Genomic DNA, 9,898 nt, shown 5'->3' with positions numbered 1-9,898 from the left:
GGTGCAGCTCTGGCAGAGACTTGGAGGCACAGAGCATCTGCCTGGATTCTCCCTGCTAAACAGGGATTATTCCCCCTTCCCCTCTGCCTTACACAGACACCTCAGCATTAGGTAGCAGATCACATGCTGGGTACGGTTTGTGCTGTGGCATACAACAGTGTCAGCTTAGGGTTTTTTGAGTTAATCAGTAGCTCAGTTGGCAATGTCCCTCTTTCCTTCTTGGTTTAAGAAGAGTTTGAATTAATTTGAAAGGCTATTTGTTTTCTGATAGGATGATAAATGCTGGTAACAGAGCTTGGTAAATGCTCTGTTATCAAGGACGGGGGGAACCCCTTCCCAATCTTGGGGTCTGGCCACGTCTCCTTAGCTTAGTCCTGTAAAGATTGAATCAATTCAGGCTCAGGCTTTTTGAATGTCTGTTCCTAGCCTGTATGTTTCCATTTTAATCCAGCCATTGTCTTTTAAACCTCAGCAGAACTTGGTAAGTTTTTTACTCCTTGAGAGGTTTATAGCAGAGTGCTAGCTCTTCCATAGTTAATGCCATGAACTTCTTTCTATTAATGGCTGACTCATACAGCATGCCTATGCCACAGCAGGGCATAGGGCAGGCCTATGCTGATGACACTAAATTTTGGGAAAGAGTCTCCACACTTGAGGATAGGTTGGTGATCCAGGCCAACCTCGATAGGCTTGCAAGGTGGGCAGATGAAAACCTGATGGTATTCAATACAGAGAAATACAAGGTGCTCCATGTCAGGAATAAAAACCTGCATCACACTTATAGGCTTGGCGGTGTTACACTTGCTAGCACCACGACCAAAAGGGACTTGTGGTCAATCATGACCCTCAAGTTGAATATGAGCCACGAATGCAATACTGCAGCTGGCAAAGTAACAAAACTCTGGCTTGCATCTACCAATGCATCTTGAGCAAGACCCAGGATGTCATCCTCCTGCTATACTTGGCCTTGGTGAGGCTGTAGGTGGAGTACTGCATCCAATTCTGAGCTCCGCAATTTAGGAAGGATGTGGAGAAGCTTGAAAGAGTCCAGAGGAGAGCCATGTGCACTATCAGAGGGGAAGAGAACAGGCCTTATGAAGAGAGGCTGTGAGCTATGGGACTCTTCAGCCTGGAGAAGCACAGGCTCAGGGGTGACTTGGTGGCAGCCTGTAAGTACATAAGGGGTGTGCATCCAGAACTGGGGGAACACCTGTTCACCAGAGCACCCCAGGGGATGACAAGGTCCAGTGGTCACAAACTCTTGCAAGACTGTTTTAGGCTGGACATAAAGAAAAACTTCTTTATTGTCCAAGCCCCAAGGCCTGGAACAAACTCCCCTCAGGTGGTGCAAGCACCTACTCTGGACACCTTCAAGAAACACTTGTTGGGATCCTTTGCTGGGATCCTTTGACCTTAGATGTCTTCTTGCCCCCTTGGGCAGGGGGCTGGACCCGATGATCTTATGAGGTCCCTTCCACCCATAATGTCTATGAAACAGGGGCATGACCTAGTTTGGATGTTCCCAGTGCCCCAACACTCATGCTTCAAATCCAGCAATACACTAGAGAGGCTGCCCTGAGGCATCCCTCTGTGGCTTCTCAGGCATGCCAGAGCCCAGTCCCAAGCACCCACAGAGGAATTCCTTGGAGCAGCTTCACCAGACTACTTTCAGGCTTAGAATGAGTAGGACTTGATTGTGAATGATCTTGCTGGGGCTTGCTGTTGCCACAATGTAAACCGGGGGTGAGCAAGATTCAGCCCACGGGTTGGTTCTGGCCTACTGAGGGATTTTGTCCAGCCCACGGCAGCTCACTTGGCATGGGGGTAGCTGGGGATGTGGCACATGTGGCTGGTCCTGCCACCCCTGTGTGTGCAGCAGAACTGGAGCAGCCCATTTCCCTGTAGCCCCAGCAACGGTGGCTCCTTCTAGCTGGTATTGTCACCAGACCCAGCCCTGCTGTCCAGGCACCTGAGCCACAGCTGGGCCGGGGCTGAGCCTTGGTTCTGTGGGCAGGGATGTGTGGGGAGTGGATTGTAGCTCTTCCTTGGCCCTGCACTGTCACTGCCCTGTGATCCCAGGATCTCTGTGGAGACTGGTTGGGAGCTGCACAGACAGGGTGCCTGGTGGGGCAGTTGGGATGGGGCCATGGGTGGGCAGGGAGCTGAATCTGGGGCTGGGATCGTGGTGTGGTGACCGTGTGCAGCCAAGGCAGAGCTGCGATTCATTCCCTGCAGGGCCCTGCCTGTGGAACTAGCGCCCATTGCAGGGGCATGTGGGCAGTGGATTGCAGCTCTGTCCCAGCCCCCATGCTGTCGCCATGTTGCGGCCCTGGCCTCTCCCACCCATCCTGCTCCTGAGCACAGCCCCTCACCTGTCTGTGGCCCCATCCCATATAGGGAGTTTTGGTAAGCTGTTGTAGGGAGAGAGTGGGGGTGCTAACCCAGCCCACAACAGCTCAGCAAAATTCCCTTTGTGGCCTGTGGACCCAAATACTTGCCCACCATTAGTTGTTAACAGTGCTCCAAAATACACCTGTTTGCTCAAACATGCTGATATGTGGTGTGACCTGAGGGAGAGCAGAGCAAGGCTGGTGATTCTAACTTTGGGTCCTGAGAAAGGGGTTCCTGAGAAAACAGCCTTTAAGGATTGTGGTTTCTGACAGATTGTCCAGATTTTTGTGGAGCTGTGGCTCAGACTGGCTCTGATCGTTCCCAAAAAGGTGTCCAACTTTTCTTCAGGAAGCCTTATTGAGTATAGCCATCAAAAAGTTACGTTTTCTCTAGATAGGAGCCTTGGGTACCTGCTTGTGCCAAACACATACTGTTATATATGTGCAGAATGATTGAGTAGGAGTTTCCAGCCAGCTAGTCTTCCTCTGACCTAGGTAGCTTGGGATCATGCTGTGTTCACTGAACTTGAATTACACCTTGGTATTGTAAGTTTGAAACTTAACCTTAGCTGAAGTGGGAGAGTCATGATGCTGCAGTTGGGCCTTTATTATGAGGAAATAGAATTTAAGTAAGGTACATAATCTAAGATTAATTAATTTTTTTAAACTCAAGTTTGCACATGTTAATCTTGCTTCTGGGTGATGGATCTCTGCACAGGAGTTTGGACTGTTTTCTCCAGCAGGGTCTATTAAGGGTAGTGCACATGCCCTCTGCCTTCTTGTTTCTTCTTGTGTAAGTATAGAGCTGAGGCTGAGTCAATCCCATGGCAGAACCTTGACTTCCAGGTGTGAAGGCATATTCTTCTTGCAGTGGGAATGATACATGTCTACTGTTTAGGACTTCTGTGTCTTACAAGAAATGCTGAGAAAGAGAAGAGAATCTGTATTAAACTTCATAATGGAAGAATTCATGATTGTGGCTTTGGATTCCCAGGGGCTTTGTAGAGCGACTGTATCATCATCTTTCAGATTACATACTTCCACTGCCTTAGAGGTAGGAGAGGTAACCTTGAGACTCCAGAGAACAAAGAGAATTCACTCTTTTGCTTAGTTTCCTGCAAGAAGACTAAATCCCTTGTGTAGGCATTGCGAGAACAATCAGCTGCTCCTGCTATGTGTGGGAGAAAGAGCTTGCCTTTGGTCACAACCTAATGCTGAAACTACCTTTATCTTTGGAACTGGTAGCTAGGATTAAACCATTGGTGCTGGCTTAGTCAGCACCAAGGCCAGTGTAGCTCCAGCGGACTCATAGTAGGTCTGTGTGAAGCAGCTCGTATTCACTTTAGATTTGGATTCGGCCGATTTTTATTTTTTTTTGGTACAGGGATTTGATTTGGTGATTCGAATCATTGTCCTGAATCAATTTAGCTGAATCTGATTTGGAGGTATGGCTGCTGCTGAATTGGCCAAATCTCTGAATCAAGCTGCCCTGCTTGGCCCCATCATCCTGGCTCTTTTTTAATAGCCCCGTACTCATCAGCTTCTGCCAGGCAGGGTGAGGGGTGATCCCCGGTGCCCCCCCACTGCCCTGCGCTGTGTGTGGGGGGCTGTGCCACGAGCCCCCAGAAGCCCTGATGGCCGCTGCAGTAGCCAGTGAGTGCGGGGCTTTTTCTTGTAAAGAGCCAGGGCAGTGGGGCTAGGAGAGTGGGTGGGGGTTGGGGGGCACTCAGGGGCTGGGGGAGTGGGCAGGGGATGGGGCCTGGCGGGGGTCCCCTCATGGTCTGTTCCCTACTTACTGTCATGGAGTTTGGGTCCACCTCCCTGCGGCAGTGAGCGGGGATTGCCCAAATCTCTCTGAAGCTCTCTGAATCTTTTCTGAATTGATTCGGAGAGCATCAAATCGTTTCAGACCTTTTTTTTGGTCTCCTGATTCAATTCAGATTTTGGCTGCCAAATTGGGGCCGAATCTCCTCTGAATCGAATTGGCACCCGAAGCTTCACATACCCCTAACTCTTAGTACTGAAGGTTGCTGCACCAATTTGGATACAATGGAGGTACTTCAAAAGACTCTGGGCCCACATTAAGATTATTGGGCATTTTACATCCGTGTGATTAGAAGGTGACCATGTATATTGCAGCATTCTTTGAAGCAAAAATCTCAGCAAACTTCCTCCTCTTGATAATTTCATCATGGTGGATGCCACCATTATGAGGGAATTTTAGGGGGGAAAAAAATTAAGACTATATTCAGTGATGTCTCCTGCCTTTCCAGAACATCTCTTTCAGGGACGCTCAGACCTCTGAAAACTGCGAAGTGGAATTAGGATATACACCATCTCAGTTTTAACTCTATCCTGTTTACACCTGTTAAGACTGTTGCACATGCTCTTACTCTGCTTTTGAGCCCCATTTCTTAAATGATGTGAACTGAGTATAAATCCTTACCATTGCTGAGGTAGAGGTGTATAGGTGCTGTGTACTGAACAGTTTTATGCTCGAGTGTGTAGCTGACTCCTCATCCCTCACTGGCCAGGATTTTGGAGCCCGCTCACCTTTACCCGTGGATTCTCGCTGTGTACTTTCACTTACCTTTCAACAAATCCACAGACCCACCTAGCTTTTTTTCAGAACCATCAGATCTTGGCTGGAATGAGTAGTGTATCTCTTGGGTAGACATGCTTCTTTTTCCTTTGATCACATATATAGAGAAGGGGGAGCACAGCAGGGGCATAGATACTCCTGTTAGGAGCCTTTCAGACCTCCACATAGCATAATCACAGCTTTTCCAGACTGCTTCATCTCTAAGTCCCTCCACCATCCAGCGCAGCTATGCCTGATGCAGTGAATGCAGCTGGATCCCACGTGGCTAATTCCTGGTGGCTATTGCCCATTCCTAGGGGGCAGAATTAAGGTTGCATTACCACATGTCTTTATTCTTGGTTTGCATAGGTTTGCGCAGCAGTGAAATCAGTACTATGATAGAAGGGCAGTACAGGGCAATCTTAACTCTGTTAACAAGGGTTTTGTTGGTGAATGTTTGTAGAAGGTGGAAGAAACTAAATGATAGCTGGAAGACTGATTTGTACACAAAACAGGTAACAGTACAGCCCAAGGTAATGCTGTATTTCCCAAACAATTGTGCAGTGTTCTGCTACCCACTTCTGTGGGAATAGCCTCTGACAGCAAGTTCATTCTCTGTGAACACATGGTCTTGAGACTTTCTTCAGGAACTGTGCTGGGGCCAATCAACTAATTTAATGTAGGTTAGTGAATGGTAATAGCCAGCAGTCATGGCTTGTGACCTGACTTAAGAGTTGAACAATGAATGTAGAAGTGAAGACCTCCATGGTGAACTTTTGAGTGTAGAAAAGAAGAAATTACTCAGTGGTGTGTGGGAATTTAGCTTTCTAACTCCTGTTTGTACCAGTGACAGTCACCTGCTTAAATATCTGTGTGTTACTTAAAAAAACCAGCCCAAACCCCTGTATTTTTAATAGTCCACCAGCTAACATGCCAGGTTCCCTGTGATGTTAAGGCCCTAATGTTACTACAGCTGTGTCAATGTAGTCATCCTGACTATGGATAATGAGGAATCAAGTGGGAAAAGGCCTGAGGGGTATGACAGAATCACTGTTCTTTAAGTAGGATGCTAAATGTATTTTATTGTTCTGTATTGCTGAAAAACATGCCATCCTCTGCTTTATCTTCACGTCTCTCTCCAGCAACTTGTCTAGGAATGGATATAGACATCTTTTGGCTTCTAGTTGGATAGGCTGTATATATCTTTCACATGCTAGAGATGTCTATTCATGCCTGAATTTTTTCCCTTTTTTTATTTCTGTAGGTTTGTTTTGAAGGAACAAAGCTTTTAAAAAGAAAAAAAAAAGGATTTGCCAGATAAGAAGATGGGAGCAAACAGCAGCAGCCTTAGTGAGCTGCCAGAAAATGACTACTTAAAAAAATTGTCGGGAGCTGAAGCAATCTCTGAGAATGACCCCTTCTGGAATCAGCTGCTTTCATTTAGTTTTACTACCCCAACAAACAGGTAAGAGAATACCACATCTCAGGCCTTTTAATAGGTAGGCAGTGTGTTAGTAAGAGATACAAAAGTGTTTACTTTGCATAAGTTATGTTTCCTCTTTGTGTGTGTGCAAATGTCCAACTGTATATGGACTGTAGTGTTTTGTATTCTGGGTTCCTTTTCCACAATATTCTATCATGGCTGTGGATTCTTTCTTCTTGTAACAGCTGTAATTCCCACTTATTGTCCCCACAGCCTGGGAAGATCAGCAATAGGTGATCATCAGAAATAGGTGCTGTAGGGGCCAAACACTGTTCTTGCTTCTTGCATTAGCTAACTCAAGGAATATAGAGTGAAGCGTCTTATCCTTATGGTGCTGAGCACCTTGAACTTCCACTGGATCTAATGGGAGCTCAGGGTGTTCAGCACTTCATGCTGTGGGCATCCATCCATACTAGGACTTCTCCTGGCTCATGTCCTCTTCTAGACCCTGGTTGTCATGGATGGTTTTTCACTTTGTGCATCCTGCCACGTTGAAGCTGTAAAATTTCTTCTGGAGAACTGGGAGCAGGGTAGAAAGGCTGTATTTGAGGCTTAAGGTAGTACAAACCCTCTTGAGATAATGACTCATGTCTTCATATTGGTAGTAATTTTTACATCTCTGATTTCCCACATCATTAACAGCCATATGGAAGGAGAGAACCCAGCCCCTTTAGGTTTAGGTTAAGCCCAGAAAAACAGGAGGCGTGCTGTTTCTTCTTCCATCCTTTGTTTAGTGAAGATACTTTTCCGTTGCAACAAGTGATGCTCATAAACAAAATGGATATTTCTGAAAGTTCATAGCTTATCTCTACAAATCTCAAATGTCCAGTTTTGAGCTGACTGACTATTTTGACCATGTCATAATTCAGAAACTTGAGTGGCTTCCTTAGGAAGACAGTTTGCATCTTCAATGCAGATTTATCCAGCGGAACACAGTTTTTAGATTTTTTTCAGCCCTTTCCTGTAAGGGGAGTGATTACGTGTAGTAGAACACTACTGCACTCTCACAGATGTTGACTTGAATTTTAAAGATGAGGCATGCAGTTTTGATTGGCCTTTCTCTGCCCTGTGTTATACTGCATACCCTAGCCCTTCCCCTGCCTCTCGACCTCGCCAACACTCCACAGCTGCCCTGGCCTGTCCCCTGTTTCCCTTTTCTTTCCATGTAGCTGTCTTTCCCTGCTTCCTCCAGAATGAAGTAACGTGTCTTTTGCTACTATTGTGTTGCACACTTTGCTTGTGTCTGACACCTCTGTCATGTCTGTTGTACCCCTTATCATTGCAAGCTCTTCAGGACACAGTCTTTGTACTCCAGTATTGCTTGAATACTTCACAGGGTTAGGTTCCTTATCCCCCTGTGAAGATGAGGTTTTGCAATTTATGCCCATGATTCAACAGCTGTGTAGGACTGCTGAGGTGCCAGCTGTTTACTGCAGCTTTTATTTGCAAGGGTGTCACTTGTCCAGTCAGCTGTGTGGGACTGATGCTGAGCTCCAGCTGATGGAGAAGTGTAGCTGTTAGAAGTAAAAGCTGCGTGGGTCATCCTTCATCCAAAAACTGCTTCAAATTAAGTAGGTTGTGAGCTACCTGGATATGCATAATCTGGGTTCTGCTGCACTTTGATTCCCCACCCCCCCACACACCTCCTTAAATACTGCTGTAATAAACCTACTTGATGGTAATGTAGTCTAGACTCTCTTTGAAGATGCTTTTGTTTCATGTCTCTAAAGTGGGAAGAGGGCTTAGAAATCAGCCTACAGAATACTGATTTTGAGAGAATTGCCTGTTCCTGTGGCTTCAGTTAACTGCATTTTAATATTCTTCTGCACCTGTATGTGACTAAATTCATTAACCTGCCAGTGTTAATGCCCAGGTACAGACATTACTTTTTTTTACCGATGTTAAGTGATCAGGAACTGGTCTATACCCATAACAGAAGACAAGTTCAGCACACGTGGCCTGGCTTAAAAATTGTGGAACCCAATCTAAGATTTGACCCCTTCTCCCCCCACCTCCTCCTGGGTGAATGTGCGTTCTGTTCATGACCAGTCTAAACTCTGCCACTTGCAGAAAACTGCATAGCTTATATTGATTCCGCCTTGGGCTTTTTCAGTATCTGTACCTAGCCAATAGGCAGACAAGGTTCATTGGGTAAATCTGGTATCTTTTATTAGACCAACTCAGATAGTTGGAAAAAATTTTCTTAGCAAGCTTTTCGATATAAATACCTTTCATGAGGCTGAGGAAGCATCTGCAGATGGTCTGTGCTCTTCCTGGATGGAGTGGTAACACAATCAGAGGCCAGCACATATGCAAGAAAGCCAGTCAGTTAAAGTGTAAATTGAGGTCATTTTTTAACTGTCTGGCTTTCTTGCATATGTGCTGGCGTCTGGCTGCTTTACCACTCCATCCAGGAAGAGCACAGACCATCTGTAGATGCTTCCTCAGCCTGATGAAGGGTGTTTGTACCCGAAAGCTTGCTAAGAAGAATTGTTCCAACTGTTTGAGTTGGTTTAATAAAAGATAGTGGATTTACCCAAAGAACCTTGTCTGCCTATGTCCTTAGACCAACATGACTACAACCTTCACCCCTGTACCTACCCAATATCATTCTCATGTAATAACCAAGGTTGTAATTCAACCTGAATCTTTAAGGCTAGCTTTAAAACAATGTGGCATTTGAATTTACTTATGCTGATAGCTTTTCCGTCATTTATCTTGGGACTGTTTGTCTCTTGTCAAAGGTAGCAATGTCTCTGACAAAGATATCCAGCCACTCATTAAAGTTTTGTGAAAGGTACATTGAAGCTGTTCTGTTGGTTATAGTCTTTTACAGTCAAGGATGTGATCCATGCATACATATATAATATCTCTTGTACATAATGGTTAAAAACATGTATTGAATAGAATTCTGTTCTTTTTCTTTTTTCTGTTACATTTCAGATGCTTTTTAATTGAATTGTAGCCAAAATATATAATATTTAAATAAAGTAAGAGGATCACATGGAGTTGTGCAGTTTACTAATACCTGGAGATCTTAAATTTTGAGTATAAATCACAGATTTAATAAGGACAGAACTAAGATGATAAAATTACTGATATGATACAGTATAGATTTGAAGTTGCTTCTTTATTAATCCTCAGAATGCTAAACATAGTCACTTTTAAATGGTCATTTGATGTAAATTAGATTTCTCAGGGATTGGGAACAAGTCGGGTGTATGATACCACTCTGGAGTTCATAGTAAGTTTTCTTATATCTGGTAAGTGGATTGACTGACCGCCCCGCCCCCCCCTGGGTGTAGGGAAGAGTTTTGAGCAGCTGAGAAATAAATCATCCTTAAAAGTTTCTGGTATATTGGAGGCTGGTCTGGAAGGCCAAAATGGGACAAGTAAATAGAATTAGCATCTTGGAGGCACATCATGGTACTTTTATTTGAGGGA

The 9,898-nt window shown here is 45.1% G+C and overlaps 1 protein-coding gene across 1 annotated transcript in view; it reads left to right on the top strand.

Moving 5' to 3' along the window:
- Nucleotides 1-6,249: 6,249 nt before the first annotated feature.
- The window catches only part of DYM (dymeclin), a 400,582-nt gene continuing 396,933 nt past the window's right edge, over nucleotides 6,250-9,898 (top strand). Inside the window, exon 1 of the mRNA XM_019518147.1 lies at nucleotides 6,250-6,436. Coding sequence (XP_019373692.1) covers nucleotides 6,297-6,436 — 140 coding nt within the window. The 5' untranslated portion in view covers nucleotides 6,250-6,296. The remainder of the gene's footprint in view (nucleotides 6,437-9,898) is intronic.

This window comes from Gavialis gangeticus, unplaced genomic scaffold (assembly GCF_001723915.1).
Source record: "Gavialis gangeticus isolate Ggan-Ray unplaced genomic scaffold, GavGan_comp1, whole genome shotgun sequence".
Lineage (NCBI taxonomy): Eukaryota > Metazoa > Chordata > Crocodylia > Gavialidae > Gavialis > Gavialis gangeticus.
The sequence above is the reverse complement of the archived record's forward strand: the minus strand, read 5'-3'. Positions and strand labels throughout refer to the sequence as shown.